The following is a 17,759-nucleotide window of genomic DNA, read 5'->3' as shown; positions in this document are numbered from 1 at the left end:
AACCTTCATGGGGACAAATGTTTTCAAACAGCAGAGGTGGTGAATTGAAATTCATTTTTTGAAGGAACCAGATAATTATCCCCATCTTTAAGCAAGCCAAAGATACAGTGACTTTCCCATTCCACTGCAAGCACTCGTCACATGGAAGTAACATGAATATGTTGTGGAAGCCTGCAATCCCTTTTCTACCATCTTGTGTGGCAAGATTTTCAAAGCTCTAGGTTAGAGTCTCTCTGTCTTTGAAAGGCTTATTCACGTGTGCTGTAAGATCACAGAAGCAGAACTGCCTACCTCTGTGTGACTGCATTAGCCTCTTTCCACAGATAATTGAAGAGTGAAGGAGTGGCATATTCCTGTCGGGCAGCATTGCCCGTAGGGAGCAGGGAACCACAGCTAACAGCAGCAGACCTGTCAAAAGTCAGCAGCACACAATCCCAGTGGAGATTTCTAGCCAAAAGGCTTGTTTCACAGCCAGGTTGGTGACAGCAGTAGTTTCACATCTTTCACATGGCTCACTGCAGCCAGGCAGTCTGTGTGTCATAACCCTGTCATTTCCTCACTACAGCAGAAGAATGCAAGGACCTGGTGTTTAAGGAGCTGAGTGAACATTGCCATCTTTGCAATACTTGGAGATTATATTTGAGAAAGAGAAGGAAAAACAAAGTATTTTCTTTGGGGCTTCCTGGCATAGATCATGTGGGAGAAGTTCAAGAGCCTCATTAACCTCTGAAAATGTGAACCACAATTTAAAACAAAGCTTCCTACCTCACTAAATAGTTTAATTATGACAGCAATCAGACTGTTCAGCTCCGAGGGTTTCTCTTTCCCACCCAAAGTCTGGTGGATCTGCAGTGCCCTGAAGATTTACACATAACAATTGTTTTTAATTACCTGCACTGCAGTAGTACACACAAGCCCTCACCAGGATTGATACCTCATCATGCTAGGTGCTGTAAAGCCCAAAGGAAAGCATGGTCATTGCCCTGAAGAGTTCACAATCTAATCTCAAACAAGCCAGAAGACATCAGTGAGGGAAGGGGAAGGGAAGAAGACAGTGACAGTTATAAGCACACATGGTTATATAAGTTAATATCATGCACAAAAGGATGGTTCCAAGTCAGCTGAAAGCACTTTTCTTTTTTCCTTTTATAAATAAAAAGTCAGATGACCCCATCAGCCACACAATTTAGCCATCATTAGTTGGCTAATTTCTCATTGGCAGCAAAAGAGGGTTCTGAGGGGGCATCTGTGACGGCACGTTGGGGGTTCCCCGTCTCCTGCACCCCGGAATGGCACAAACAGACTGCACCAGCCAGTGGAATTGAGGGTGGTTTATTGCTCCTCCAGCACAGCGCAGCACAGATGTAATCTGGTTACAGGAACTGGGCTAGGATGCCTCAGGCCCCCTTGAGATGGGGGAGACTGGGCCCCTAAACTCCAGCCCCTTCCCCTAGGCTCTCCTCCATGCCCTCCGACAGCCAGCAACCAACTCACTAACTTCCAGCCCTGCCCCCCAGCCAAGGCAGCATTCCACCTTCCTTTGTTCCTCTCCATGGGGGGTGTCTGGCCACTGGTTTGCATAGTGACTCATCCTGTTTTGCTGGGTCGTGGTCCCCACGACAGCCAGTGGGGGTTACCCCAGAGCCAGCAGCATAGAAACCAGCCAGGTACCCCCACTACGTCACAGCATCTAAAGAGGAAGAATGCAGGGTGGACGTATATTAATTCTGTTAATTCCATCCATGGGGCAGCATGGAAGAAAGCAGAAAGACATTTGCGGGAGAAGAGAACACATGGACAATCAGCCTCACAGTGGAGTCAGAAATGGGCAAGAAGGCAACAGAGAGAGAGATATCAGCAAATATGTAGATTGGATGTATCTGATGTGTTGTGTGGGGCTTCTTTCCCCTTACTACAGTCCTTAAATGTCAAAGCAAAGTCAAGATCAAGAAACAACATGATCACTAGTGTATAGGAGGAACAAGTCCTTTTAAGGGCCATAGAAATCAAGCTTGTTACACTAAAACACATTAGCCTACTTATACGGCAGGTTTCAGAAAAGTCTGCAGTTCACAGAGATTCAAAAGTGGATACATTTCTGGGATTTTTAATAAGTAAACACAAGTAGCATGTTAGAAGGTCAGTAAAATAAGGGCCAGTCATGAGAGAAGCAGAGTTGTGCTCTTAAAGCTAAGGGAGACATGCATTAATTGGCAAAAGGATGAACTGAGCCCTACTCCTGTAATAGCATGTTGCAACAGGAGCCTCAGGGAGTTCTCAGGAGTGAAAGCAGATGTCCATATGATTGGGACAAATGAGACTGGAGAAGGAAAGGGGAGAGAAACATCCTCAAATGCTATAGCTCTGTTTCAAAGATCTTTCTGAGCAATGAAGTTAGCTTTCCCCTGTGGGCAGTTATTGTTGGGCTATGGGTAGCAGTGGAATACATCACTTAACTTCCTCTCTCTCCAAGAAATGGTTCTCAAGCTATGGTTTGTGAACCACTGGAGTTGTATTCAGCACATTTTGATAGTTAATAGAGTTTATGGGTCACATGGTTTCTAGCTTCCAAATCACACTAAAACATTTTACAAATATATTAAATGTTTTCCTGAGACTAGTTACTCATGTATGCAATCAAGAAGGGAATGATTGGGAGCTGTGCAATGATAAATTAAAGAATGGTATATACTCTAAGATGTGGTGCACACTCAATTAAGTTTGGGAACTTCTGGATATGTGCGGTAATCCTGTATCTCTCATTCCTCCTCACCACACTCACTTCATTCTTTTTCTCTAGGATTTACAAACTTGAGAACACAAGACAAAGACAGATTAAAGTTACAGTACCCAGGCACTTAACGCACATACTATTGCTCCTCCAGTCAGACCCTGTTAGCCTTACAAAACCCTGGCTTGGTCTCTCACTCTCCACGCTAAAATAGGGAAAGCTAAGAGGAGGAGGAGGGAAAAGAGGACAGAAAGCCATACAGTATTGGGTCCTACCATCTCACCTTAAATGTTGTCCACACATTTCAAAATGAAAGTTTACCTGTTCTCTCAGCTATGGGTAGTTACAGCTATAGGTGGTTCATTGGAAGGGAGGATACTGAAGGGGAACAGATCTTTTAGAATGGCACATAAATTCTATCTATGCTCAAAGATACCGAGTTCCTAATCAAGCTGACTGGCTTTGTTGAGTCCTAACATGTAAGGATATATCTAGGCCGCAAATGGGAGTGCGACTGCAGCCCATACAGATATACCTGAGCAATGGGCAGCATAGCAGTCGCCCACTGAGTATATACTGGGCAGGTATGGATAGCCCATGCCCCCACTCGGGCTGCTTCAGCTCCACTACTATTGTTGCTCCAACTAGCTTTGGTATAGCTCTGTGGTTCTCAACTGGTGGCCCATGGCGACTTTTTCGGTGGTCCACAGGAACATTGTCCAAAGTCACACGGCATGAGCGGGTGCCGCCGTTAGGCTGTTTTACGCCGTGTTCACAAGCATGCGGCACGTCATCCATAGCGTCACCTAGGACACAACCATGTTGTGTTGCCAGTAACTTCCGTCTGAGGCTCTGAGCATCAGTGTAGCTACCGCCGTCATGCTGAGCATTTGCTGTGTCGTTCGTCCTGTGCTACATGTGCTGGAGGTGGTCCATGAAAATTTTTTGATTGGCCTACTGGTTGGACTGAAACGAGCTGAGAACCACTGGTCTAGCTTGATGGAAGTGAGCTTCGGTATCTCTACACATACTGCAAACACACCTCCCAGTTTCAACACAGACATAAACTGAGGGCAAATTGCTGGCCTCTGCCTGATCTTGGCTACATGGAGGATTCCAGAGGCAGGGGAATCAGGTGAATTGGGAAACCAGAATAAGTTATTTTCCCATGATAGACAGTTCCCTCATCTGCACAAATACCTACGTCCTTCCTTCTGGTCAATTATTCTCTCCTTTAAGGGAGCAATCGCCTACATTGAGAGCTTTCACAGCTATCAGAATTACTTCTTAAACTGTGGATCGGGACCCTAAAATGTGTCACACCCTATTTTAATGGGGTCACCTGGCCTGGCTTAGACTTGATGGGGCCCAGGCCAGACTGAAACCAAAGCCTTACTGCCTAGGGTTCAAGTAGAAGCTTGAGCCCCCTACTTGGGGCTGAAACCAAAGCATGAGGGCTTCAGCTTTGGCTCCCCCCTCCAGTGGGCCTTAGGCCTTGGCCCTGCCAACCAGGCCAGTGGGTCTCAAGCAGGCTCAAGCTTCAGTTCCTTCTACTGGAATCATGCAGTAATTTTTGTTGTTAGAAGTGAGTCATGGTGCAATGAAGTTTGAAACCCCCTATTTTGGCCTATTTCTGTTCTGATACTGTGCACTGAGTATAGCATCCTGCCTTAGCATAAGACAGTAATAATGGCAAGTTTTATTTGAATTACCAAAGGAAAAGGGACAGAAGCATGTGATGACTGTTTCTGTACGAGGGGAAGAAGTTAACAGCTCTATGGAGTATTCAACATGAACACAAAAACTCTCTGGTATTTCATATCTCCTTTTCAGGAGCACTAGGGAAACATGATCTCCACTCAGGGTCTCTCAATCTTTCAGAGCTGCACACACTGGCAAACATTCATGTTCTAACAATGCCTTCACATTTACAAGCCCAAATCAGATTTGTCTGAAAATACCAAGAACCAAAAGAGTACTGTAGGCAAAGGTCAGACAGGAACAGAATGGGAAGAGATGAGAAGAGCAGAGCAGCAGGATCCAGCATGAAGAAATGCTGCAGAGAAACATTCTCAGAGAAGTATCAAAGAGCCAGGGAGAGGCTCATTCATCAGCATTCAATTTTTAAGTTACCGGTGACCAGAAAATGTAAAAGGCCCCAAGGGATAAACTTGAAAGGAGGCGCAAACCAAATATGCTCTGGAAGGGGGCCTAGATAATGCCAGTTGGATGTGTCATAGCCTCCTTAGCCTGAGCCCTGGTAAAACAGAGGTATGGTTGATAGGCGGAGGTCATAGTCTTTGCTCACTCTTTCCAAGCCCTTGCTTATTGAGGGAACTTACTCAGAGTTGATGAGGACGGTTAATCTGAACTAGGGGTGTAAAATTCTATTTAATCAGTTAACCTATTAAACATTAGATTTAACCAGTTAACTGATTAAGTGGGATCCTGGACAGGAGACCACTCCAGCTCAGCTAGAGCAGCCCCTAGCCTGCAGGGCTTCCAGCTCTGCTGGCCCTTCATGGGCTTCCAGCTCCCAGCCCACTGACTGTGGTGGGCAACAGGAGGGAGGCTGCACCCGGGCACTGATTATATGGAATCACCCACTCATCAAGACTGTGAAGTCAACGAGCTCACAAAATCTACAGGAAGGAGGATTGCCAATTCATGACAACGATCCAAGAATTAGTCTAATGCATCAGGAGAAGGCATGGAGACATCTGAGGTCCTCCACTTGGGAAATGAACTGACATTGTGTTTGCTTCATGAAAAGAGGCTCACAGCCAGGTGAGACTGAAAATACTGGAAAGATTTTTGGGTGAGCTAAACTTAATTAGATAAAGGGTGGCTTGAAAGTTTAAATTAACCTCTCGTATGTATACTGTGATTTAATTTTGGATGTAACCTTTTCTTTCTATCATTTAAATCTGTTCTTTGTTAAATAAACTTATATTTGTTCTCTCTATAAACTAATCTAAGAGCTGTGTGCTCTATGGTGTAAAGAGAAAAGGGGATGAGGGAAAAGTGTTTGTGTCGCCAGTAGCCATTCAAGTCAGGGAATTGTCAGACAGCAGGCACAGATGAGGCTTCTTCATACAAAGGGTGGGTGGTGATGAAGTGCCTCACAACCTTGGGTATTCATAGGAAACACCACATTTCCAGAATGGTAACTTGTTCAGTTTACAGAAGTACCCGTCACTGTCTTATAAGCACCCTGAATTCTTGACATTTACTGTTCATACACTGGGACTAATTTTAGGCTTAAACCCAGGGGAGGATAAAAAGTACTAACCCTTTTCACTAGATCAAAATTCAGAACCATGGTTAGACCTAGAGCGGGGGCGGGCAATAATTTTAGACAGAGGGCCACTTCACTAATATCTGAAGTGGCCCTAAGCTACCCTGGAAGGGGCAGGGCCTCTAGTAGAAGGGGTGGGGCCAGGACACTTCCATGCTCCCCGTCCCACTGGCCCTGATTGGCCTGGAGGTGGGGAAGTACATGAAGTCTTTGCCCCTGCCCTCCCCTAGAGAGAACTGCCAGCCGTTCTGAACAGCTGGCAGTTCCCTCTAGGCATCTGCCCCCTTGCAGGGCAGGAGGAAACTTCACAAGCTCCCTCCACCCCCAGGCCAATCAGGGCCTGGGGGCAGGAAGAGTGAGCAAAGTCTGTCGCTCCCTGCCTCCACCCTGCAAGAGGCGCATGGCACTTAGACTGAAAGTGTTACAAGGAATGTGAGGTGCTTTCACTCTAAGCGCCGCGTGGCCCTTGTGGGGCAGGGAGCGAGAGACTTCACAAGCTCCTCCCACACCCAGACCCTGATTGGCTGCAGGGGGAGTGACAGGACATCCACAGGCCTCATCTACCCACTTGGCAGGCTGGATCTGGCCCGCAGAAGTCCTTTGCCCACTCCTGGCCTAGAGAAAAAAGGCATCCCTCAGACATCAAGGCACAACCTATTCACAGCCCCAACAAAAAAGCCAGTGGCTCAAATTTTCATTGATTTCTGTCAGTCAATCTGCAAGTAAGAAGCTTTCAGCTGACTTACTAAATACTCACCATCTAACAAGAAGAAACAACTGGAACTTGTGTCACTACGAAGATTTCCCCTATCATATTAGTTTGAATCCAACGACATCACCTAATTATGGATTATAATTTTTCTTTCTATCTCACGTGATGAAATCAATTTCTCTGAAACATCACAATATAAAAATAAAAAATAAACATTCTTTTTCCATTTTGTAATCAAGACAAACTACCAGAGCAGAGAGATCATGTCTTCTTGATTCTCTACACCAGTGGTTTTCAAACTATGGTCTTCACTCGCAATGCCAGAGATCAATGTTCTTGCGCTCGATTTAGCGGATCTAGTATAGACCCACTAAGTTGAACGCTGAGGGTAGTTCCAGTTGGTGTTTATACTCCTTGCAGTCACAAGAAGTAAGGGAAGTCAACAGGAGTGTTTGCTCCCATTGGCCTCCTGCAGTGGAGTCAGCTCCAAGCTCAGTTTAAGATAAGCCAACTCTAGGTATGTATCCTAGACAGCTGGAGTTGCGTACCTTAAGTCGACCTTCCAGGTCTAATGTAGACCTGGCCTATGGGTTGCAACCCAGCACTGGGTTACCTTGCTATAGGATGACCTGTGACTAGTGGGAGTGCTTAGACAGGCGTACTGCTTGTCCTGGCACTGTGAACCACACTGCATCCCAAAAGCAGCCAACAGCAGGTCTGACTCCTAGACAGGGAGGCCATGGGGCTCTATGAACTGTCCCCACCCTGAGTACTGGCTCCACACTCTCATTGGCCAAGTCCCAGCCAATGGGAGAAGAGAGGGGATCTGTACCTGCAGGCGAGAGCAGCATGCAGAGCTGCTTGTGTGCCACTGCCTAGAAGCCAGATCTGCAGCTGGCCATTTCCAGGGCATAGTGTGATCAGTGGTGCTAGAAAAGGAAGGAAGCCTCGCTGTACCACTGACCAAGAGCTGCTGGAGGTAATCCCATGCCCAACCATAAGCACTAACCCCCTACCCCAGCCCTGAGGGCCCCCCAATCCATAACTCCCTCCTACACCCCAGACCTTTCATTCTGCTCCACCCAGAGCATGCATTCTAGTCAAAAGATGTAATTATGTTGGGTTGCAAGCATTAACAATTTTGTTTAGCTGGGTCACAAGAAAAAAAAATTGAAAACCACTGCTCTACGCTACTGAGCCCAATGTCAGAAACTGTATGTCCCCGGAAATTGCATTTTCATTAATTTTTGCCTGATTTTTAAACCCATCACATTGTCTTTTCCCATAACGTGGCAGAGGGGGCAGAGGCTGGCACTATTTGTTTGTTAAACCCCAGAATGGCAAGGACAAAAACGCATACAAGACACCCTTACTAAACTTTACCATGAATATCATCTGTGCTCTGGTACCAGCTGTCTTTTATGGATCCATCATAACATCTTTGGTCAACAAGAAACCAGACTTTAATTGAAGCTGTAAATCCCTCCTCCAGGCATGTCTTACTCTCTCTACTAAACTATTTTCAAATACATCTTGAAATCTTCTTTCCTAGGTGTCATTAGTATGTGTTGTGTTGACTCCATATTTATATCCTCCACATATATCTCTTTGTCCTCTTTAATCTTGTATTTTGCTACATCTCAGTTCATTGTACTTGAATTTTTACTGCCTGGATTTGTAAGGATTACCTATGTTTTTATTTAATTGTATACTGTTTTTATATGTAGGCTGCCTGGGGAGGGTATGTTATAAATGCAATAATTACTAATAGGATGACAGTCTGCTGTGAATGTATAATCTACCTGCAGAACTCATTGCTACTAGATGTCAATAAAGTTATGAGATAAATATAATTCCAAAAGACCTATGGACATCCATATGAATAAGGAAACCATCCATAGTTATGTTAAGCAAGATAATTTTATAAAGCAATATAAATCTGTAAGCCTCAAAGCATAAACCAACTGCAAGCTGATATGGATTAGAAAGAAATTTACCTTACAGACAGGTTATTTTATAATAATCCACTATGCAGCATTTTACATTTTTATCTTAGGCCTTTGGTATTGTGTGAGATGGAGGAGCTCTGAGACCAGCTGCTGTCCAAATCAATTATATGATCTTGAATGAGGTTTCTGATTTGATACTGATCATGGCCAAAACAGAGGAGCTCATAATTGCTGTCTAGCCAATCAGAACACAGTTAGCAGTGATCCATACCACCAGGACACATCAGTCTATAACACACGGGTACATTCCTATGAACCAACCTCATATTTGTATTCTGTTGCTGGTGGGGTTTATGTTCAAGACAGTGCATAGAAAGGCTCTCTACAGAATAAAGCTGTTATGTTTGAAAGGTGAATGTTCTACAAATGCAGAAATTTTGGTGCATCCCCTTTCACATTATTCCTCCTAATCTGGGTTTCTGGGGTCTCTTGAGATCAGTTATCATGACCATTGTGACTATGCTGAGCCTTATATAATGGTTATTGAATCTGGATGGACCAGACAGCAGATTGCCAAACACATAAAGGGAGCTTTACAAGGATCAGACTGTGATAGTTCTCACTTAAGAGGTTGGTTGATAGCACTGCCCAGTGGTCTGGGCTTAGGCCCATGACTTTCACAGGGTGTTGGTAGGAGAGGCCAAGCCCTCCCACTCCACGAGGCTCTGATCCAGAGCCATTTGACGGCTATCAGTGATCTTACAGCCAGGGGCAGCTTAAGGCTGCCCTCCCTGGGCTACTTCCTATCATCCCCCCTGCAACTGTCCCAGAGGCACTGTCTGGGTTTAGATTGTATGAAAACCATCTTCCCTCCACAAGGCACCTTCTGTAGGCTGCATGTACCATGGCAGTTCTCTTCCTCTCTTGGGCAACAACTGCATCCTTCTGAAGTATAACCCACCCTCCTGGGCCAGTTCAGGTCTAGAGATTTTCCCTGCTGGGCCAAACAAAGTAAAAGGGAATTAACAAAACTCTGAGTCCCTAAGAGAGGGAGAGGGAGAGGGGAACGCTTTCCTCTTCCAGAGATGCTCTATAGCAGGTTCTCCCCTTCCTCACACAGGACTTTTGGGTAGTTGTCTTTGGAGGAGATTGTCTTTCCCTCAGTTCTTCCCTGCTGGGGCTGCAGATCTGCTCTCTTCCCTGATCTGTCACTTAATGAGGAGCTCTCCAGCCTTCTAATTCCTCCACCATTTGGAACATTTCCTCCAGATGTGTCAGGCCAGGGCTGTTTGAGCTCAAAGCAGTTCCTTACCCCCGGGCTGCCCAGAGTGGGGGTTTAATACCATATCACAGACACAAAACAAAAAGCAGATGGGACAAAACTGAACAATAGCCATGGTTAATTCATAGAGAGAGCAGGATAAAGTGAGCACATTAACAGGAACATTGACAGGAATCAGAGGGATAAGGTACCACAGGGAATCAGTCCTCTTACCACAGAGCCATCTACTAAGAGAGCTATACACAAAGGCCTTGAAATATGTCCCATATCCCATCTCTTTGGTTTGGGACTATGGAAAAGAAGAGGGCCTGGAGACCTGGGTTGACAGCGCAGCAAGAATCAGTCTCAAGATGTTAAAATGCAACCTTCCTTTTCCTCCATCCCAACCCATTTTCTTTCAGAACATCTGCCCAGACCCACTGCAGGAGTGTACTGCTGATACAACTAAAGACTTCCTCTTTTTCCCTGACTGTGAAGAAGTGAATACATTTTTTAAATTAGCGTTGAAGATGGATAGTATATGATGATCCAGATATAGTTGCAAAACAAAGAACAGAAGCCTTATCTGTGCCAAATTCAGCCTCAGAATAAGCAAGCACAAATGCTGGTGAAGCCAACAGGAGTTGTCCCGCTTTTAAATCAGGTCTGATTTTGACCCATTGTTCTGAATAAGCATGTCTCTGAAACACGCTCAGGCAGCCCTTGGCTAACCTACTCAAATCGAACATTCACTGCCACAACATAATCAGCATGTGTCCAGTTCCATTCTCCATGTTCCCTGCCTGCTTCCAAGAGCCTCCCTAAGGGTGGTCCTATTGGCAGACTCCTGATGTACTTACTATTCAGTGAAGAATCTGGCAATGCCATACTGACTAATATCCTCTCTGTTCTCCAGCAGCTGGCTCACTGCATCCTCCATGTACGTGAGGACATGTCTCTGTGCTGCATACAAAAGAGAAAGAGAGAGAGAGAGAGAGAGAGAGATTGATTAAAATACAAGGCTCTTGCAAAACCCAGAGCCAGGCCAAGCTATTAGTGTATATCCTTGCCTGACTATTAGTGCTTGGTCTGTCCATATAGAGATAAACAGCGGTTCTCATTTTGCTAAGTATGGCTAGTGAAATATTCTGCTTATTTCCCCTGGCTATACAGAGTTATTCATTTATACACTGCTAACCCTTCTTAAATCTCTCTAGGTTTTAGAGATGATGGAGACAGATGATAGTTGCTGCACTGCCAGTTTTGAAACCACACATCATTAAATGCCTGGGTGGGACCCTATAGAAGGCCCTAAATTCCTTTTCTCTGCCCTGTAGTGCAACAACCTTCTCTACACATATTATAAATACCATACTCTTGGTAGAGGTCTAGTGAGGTTGCTACAGAGCTCACCAAGGTCCCCCTATGACTTTGTGTACCTTGGGGGAGCACCCTGTAACCCTCATATTCCTCATTTATGTATAACTCTGATCGTGCATAAAAAGCATGACATGTAAAGTATCAAGGGCAAAGCTTATGATTGTCTGAAACCCACGGGTCTATCTAAATATGTGCATCTTTAGAACATATAGAGTTAAGAGACTGTGTTGTTTGATAAATACTAAAACATTCTGAAGTTGGGGAATCATCCAGATATTAACTCCCCAAAGACAACAGCAAGGAAAGTAACCAATGGCAGGCAAGAGAGCTACAATTCAATTATTCACCTGCATGAGGCCACACCAAAGGAATTGCTCAATCTTGCTTGGGGACTCAGTACCCACCAGACATGCCTGAACTTGTATTCTCTAAGCACATGGGACTGAGGGTAGTATAAAATAAAACACAGCAAGTCCATGCTTTGCCTTTCTCCTCCCTCCACCTCTGCTGCAAGCAACAAGGACATTGAAAAGACGGAAGACTTCAACAGAAGAGACTGGCCCATGTTTCAGAGATAAACCTGTATATTAAGAACTGCAATGTCTAGTGGGGTGAGAAAAACAGCACAATCTAGTAGTTGTCCAGTCTAATTGGGTTGGGAGTTTACACTGCGTATTTATACTTTATTTTCTTTTGGTAATTAACTCTGACTTTTTGCCTATTACTTATAGTCATTTAAAATCTCTTTTGTAGTCAATACATTTGTCTAACTGTTTATCTTTACCAGCGAGTTTGCCTGAAGTGTCTGATAGTGTGCTCGGGTTTCACAAAGGCTGGTGTATATCCACTCTCCGTCGGTGAATCAATTAATAAATTTGCACTGTTCATCTTGAGCAGTACAAGATGGAATATTTCTGAAGTGCTGGGCTGGGAGCTGGGGGGATTTGGCCGGTGCCATTCTTTGTGTGATTCACAAGTGGCTCTGGGAGTATCTAGCTGTGTGAGGGGCTCCACACACAGTGGTGCTGAGCAGGATTCCCTCTAATAAGTCCTGCACAAACAACTCAGGGAGCTGCTGCGGGTGGGGGAAAGGTGTGCTGCTCTGGCCCCAGCAGCAGGGCCAGATTACTATGGGCCAGATCAATTGCCCCACCACTATGTCCTCCATGTTTCCCAGAGTCACTGCCTTCTGTAGCAGAGGGGTATTGATTGCCTTGGCTACTTGGATCACAACAGCCCCACGTAGATTTCCCCATTCCAAACTTACTCCCACCCGACAGGTCACTGTACGGCACTCCAAGCTTCCACAGGACAATGCCATGTGCTTCTTCACTGTCTGAGCAGGTCTCGTTAAGTATTCTTGCATGTCAGGATGGGGGAAAGCAATATGCAAACTTCCATGAAAGTGGCCTTACGCATATGGAAGTTTTGCAGCCACTGCTGATCATCCCATACCTGCATCATTATCTGATGGTACCAGAACCAGCGTTCCATTGTGTCCAGAGGATCAAATGCCAGCGGCATCTGCCAGTTACTCAATTCAGGCACTTCAGAGAAGAGTTTGTATGTTCACGGCCTCCCGAGATTTGTCCTCATTTTAGCAGACTCTGGACAAGCTTTGGACGTACTCCAGCCTTAGGCGCACCATGGTTAATACAATTATTATAATACTTTGATTCTCAACAGAATCCACGATGGGTTCCATGCTTACGTTGCTATGGTGTCTGTGTGGATAACGAAGAGAAAAAAGGCACAAAAAGACTGCTTGTTGTTGCTCTGAAGCAGGGGGGTAGGGAAGAAATGAGAACACGATAGAATGGTGATGGCATGTACCCAGAGCCAATCGTTGCACAGTTTTGGTCCCAGCGTGCACCCGGAGCATAAGTCAGAATGCAAAGGGGCGCAGGCATTGTGGGATAGCTACTTACAGTACATTGCTCTCAAAAGTCAATGGTAGCCACTCTACTGTGGGTGCACTACTTTGAACTACATCATATTCTTGAACAAAGTGGAGATATTCACTTTCAACTTTACAAAACTGGATGCTAAAAAAATCAATCTTAATAAATTCGACCTTATCGCTGAACAAAGCCATGGCCTCAGTCAACCTCTTTGAGACTGGCTAGAAGTGAAAGGAGTAGCAAAAAGTGTGGGCTGATGCTCCAACTAGTAAGAAGCAGGGCTGCCAAATCCATGAGCTCAAAAATCAGGAGACAAACCACAACAAACATTGTATCACTACTTCATGTATCAGCCTGTCCCTCAAAAAAGCAGGAAAATATCCTCAAGGCAGAGATGGCAGAGGTTGTGTTTGCTCTTTCCCAAACTGTTCCAGACTCGACAGCATCACTCCTTCACCAGCAATCAATCTATTTTAAAACCACATCATAGTTCTACAATCCACTTTATGTTTAAGCCCCTGGTAAGTATCAAACATGACCCACCCATACTCGGTACATTTCATCTTGGTGTGGGGCAGGTTGAGCTCATAAGAGACATTGAAAACATGATTTCCAATGAGTACAATGACTAAAAGTTCACACTACCACCAACTGCTGTCAGGGGATTTTTCCACCTATAACACTTTTCACATTCAGTACAATGGGTTAAGTATGCCAGGAAAAATAACTTGCAGCTGAGAGCAAGTTGGTGAGCTAAAGGTTCAAAGATATTATCTGTCAATAAAAAATACAGGGTGTAACTTATTTTAATTATTTTAATGCAAAGGAACATGTTTTAATTTACGTTAGTGATTAACGAAAAATAGCTCTGCGCACCTGTGTCCCCTGAGGGAGGAATGAGTCCATGAAGCTCAGTCATACTCATAAGACAGCAGTAACTGGGAAAGAGTGTTTTTAAATCTATCCCATCCCATCCCTCCCTCTTCACTATGTGGCCCATGCTGTGCTCAGAGACCATCTACCCAGACATTATCATACTTCCCATGTCAGAGCACCATAGTTAATTCCCACCACCCACACCCAAACCTTCATAAGATTTGTAAGTGTAATCAGGGTTCCTTATATTCTATGGCACAATGAGACCAAGTTCCATAGCAAGAAGCCCTAGAATCTATGGCAACAACCTCTAAAGTCCAAATAAAAGTTGTTTCATGATAATTCAACAATAGCCTCCCATTCCCATCTCCTTACAAAAACACACACAGCTACAAGTGGCTGAAAGTTGAAAACAATCACTGACATAAAATTCATCAATGGTCATTTCTGAGGAGGAGATTGTTTGCTATGCTCTTCCAATTTGACTCCTAGAATATTGTTGTAGTATCTTGGCACAGAACCTCCTTCTCGCCATGCGTGCCATAGAAGAGAAAGGAGGGTGCTTCTGGTTTATTTTTGAGATTCATCTCCCTAACTCCCCAACTGCTGTGCTTTTCTCCAGGTTGCCCTGCTCACCAGCCTATGCTACCATTTCATGTGGCTTTCTGGATACATACTTGACTTTATCTCTCAGGGGTGCTAAAACAATTTTTACATTGGGGGTGCCGTGAGCCATTGATCCAAACTATATACCTTGTATATAATGGAAACCATTTCAAGCCAAGGATGCTGTAGCACCTCTACACCCATAGTTCTAGCACCTATGCGTGCTCAGGCTCCCTGACAATGCTGCTGCCTGACTGCCTAACAATGCAGGGTGCTGCACTGTAACTAATTAACTCCTTCTTGTGAAGAAAAGCTGGAGAGCAACATGCTATTGCAGGCAGGTCCTAGCAGGACAGAGAGAGAAAAGACAGGTTCCTAGCGATAGCAAAATAGTGACTTCAAGATAGAAAATTCACCATTTTCATCATGGAAGGTTCATCACTTTCTTCAAGCAGAAGTTTATGGAATCCTACAAGATCCTGTTTGAGATAAATGGACAGATCACACAGTCTATTGTTTCAGACTCTGAAAAATCATACAGGTAACATTGCATCAATTTACGATGCTCACCCCAGCCAACCAGATCTGGCCCTTGGGCTGGCCTTTGCCCACCCCTGCTTTACACTAAATTTGGTGTTTCTGGTTAGCAACAAGAACTATACCAATATATGTTTATTTAAGCAATTATATAGGTTAATTTAATGTATTCAGATTCTTAATTATTATATTTGTATTATATTGAGAAATGGACCAGTCCCCGTTTTCTATTTGCTAGATTATCATTTTTTTACTAGTGATTTGTATCAAGCTCTATTTGGATGGAAATTGAAATTCAATTAAAAATGCACAAAAACAGTATTTTAATATTGTATTAAATAATACTACATCTCAAATGCTGGATACGTAAAAAAGTTTATCACAGCATTCTGTATGTAAAATTAACATTTATGTATTTATATACTTTATTAGTATCAGTATAGCTAATTAGTGAATTTAAGCTGATTGTTTCTGGTCACTCTGTCTTTAAAGATGTTATAACTAGTAGCTCTTTCACTCCTAGCTTTTTCATAAATTAGAAGAGAAATGCAAAGAATACAATGTAAGCTTTTCTGCTTTTTTCAACTCACAATTGGTTTCTTTGCTTTTAACAAACTAGTCATTGAAAAAATATTCTCTTTTCACCTGAAGAATAGTCTACTGATGTCAAAAGCTGGTCTAGCACATCTACAAACTCTAAATAGTGACTTCCAATATTTGAATGGTTTGACTTTCTTTAAAATGGGCAAACGTGCTGCTTTACAGTTTTGTATTTAATTTTAATAAATTATAGTAAGGTTATTTTCACATTTAATTTTAAATAAGTATATTTAAAAAAATAAACCTGTATTTCATTTACATAAAAAAATCAAATTTAAATTTAAAAAAATTGGACTTTTTGTGTGTTTTTTTTAATCGTTTATTTTTATCCACTGAGATTGTCTCTGAAGTGGTAGTTTTTCAACATCAGTAGATCTGTCCAAGAATTCTTTTTAACTACTTTAAACACCTCTATAGAACAGACTAAAAAGACAGACATGCCTTTAAATCAAAAGCTAACCCATTGTCCACAGAGCATCACTCAGATCCCTGCATAACTTTATAAGAGAGTATTCTTTTAATTAATCTGAATAGCATTTACTGTTAAGGAATAAAGCTTCCCTGCCATGTGGTAAAATGTGTCAATACAAGGGATCATACCACAGATAACATTACAATGCATGGCATGTGCAGTAGCTACTCAAGGAGATGTACTGAAAAGCTACGCAATCCAACAGTGAAATATTTTTAACAGGATTTCAAAACCACTTGGGACAAACAGCCTAAATTACTAATTAAAACATTTTATTGGTCTTGAGAACATCTGAGAACAAACACTTCTATAATAAGACAGTATAACAATTACAGAGTTATAGTGTTTACCCTATTCCAAACCTGCACACAGATTGGCCTTAGTGTTGCTGTGGGCCAAGTCTTCAATAAACAGAAGATGAATGCTGCCGTGATTGATCTTCTGGAGTTTGATTTAGTGAGTCTAGTTAAGACTCAGTAAATCAAACTCAGAGCCTCTCCTCCCCCTCTCCCCCGCCTCTTCTCTCCCCCCCCCCAAGCATCCGGTACTCCTGCTTGTGCCAGGAGTAACAGAAGCTGACAGAAGTCTTCTGCTGTGGGGATGGCAGAAAACTTTAAACAAGGAATGTCAACTTCAGCTACATAATTAACATAGCTGAAGTCACATATCTTGATTCAATATTCCATTTTAGTGTAGACCTGGCCTTAGTTAACTGTCTAATACTCTCTAACAGGACCATTGTGATAGTAGCACAGCCCCTGGCAGGGGTGAGATTCCTCTGAAGTGCATTGTTATGTCAAGGCTCTCTCAATATTAGTCCATTCCCTTATGAAGCAGCACACTGAAGACCACACATTTAAAACCTGCCAGAAAAATAAACTGGAAGGGAGGGTTGGTGGTACAATGAAGAGATCTGAGATCACACCACACAAGTTTGATCATCTCAATCTAGACCCCAGTGTCTGTCAATGTGAAAAAGCCACTATCTGATTTCACAAAACTGACTGTTTTGCTCAAAAGAGCAAGAACTAAAAGGGGTCAGAGGAAGTTACAGCCAGCATCTCAAGCTTAACATGCACTGGAAAAGCTATAGTTTAAAATGTGCAGAAACTCTGCCCACATTATTAACTGACTTTGGCCACTTCATGGTATCCAGTCCCTCACTTTAACCATTACAAATAGGGTTGACGGATGGTTGAACCAAAAATACCAAACCACCCACCCACCCTCGCGCAAAAAAAACACCAGGGAAAAATTCTGTTGAGGGAAAAAGAGGAGGGAGAGGGAGGAGACCAAAGTTGTTGAGCGCCAAAAAAAAAAAAAAAAAAGGGAAGGACTCCGAGTCTTATTAAGCAAAAACATAAAAATAAAAAAATTAAATTAAATAATAAAACTGCATTAAAACAGCATGGCCCCTTTCAGAGTGAGTGCAGAGT

General features: G+C 43.4%; 1 protein-coding gene across 6 annotated transcripts in view; it reads right to left on the bottom strand.

Annotated features, from left to right (window-relative positions):
- Positions 1-17,759, bottom strand: part of CSTPP1 (centriolar satellite-associated tubulin polyglutamylase complex regulator 1) — a 121,813-nt gene that overhangs the window by 87,168 nt on the left and 16,886 nt on the right. For 3 of the 6 annotated variants that reach the window (XM_075927617.1, XM_075927618.1, XM_075927620.1), the window contains 2 exons: positions 15,131-15,193; positions 10,812-10,914 (listed from right to left, as the gene is read on the bottom strand). In XM_075927617.1, coding sequence (XP_075783732.1) covers positions 10,812-10,891 — 80 coding nt within the window. In that variant the 5' untranslated portion in view covers positions 10,892-10,914; positions 15,131-15,193. The remainder of the gene's footprint in view (positions 1-10,811; positions 10,915-15,130; positions 15,194-17,759) is intronic. The other 3 variants (XM_006135342.4, XM_006135343.4, XM_075927619.1) reach the window with 1 other exon arrangement.

This window comes from Pelodiscus sinensis, chromosome 4, assembly GCF_049634645.1.
Source record: "Pelodiscus sinensis isolate JC-2024 chromosome 4, ASM4963464v1, whole genome shotgun sequence".
NCBI classification, from domain to species: Eukaryota; Metazoa; Chordata; order Testudines; family Trionychidae; genus Pelodiscus; species Pelodiscus sinensis.
The sequence above is the reverse complement of the archived record's forward strand: the minus strand, read 5'-3'. Positions and strand labels throughout refer to the sequence as shown.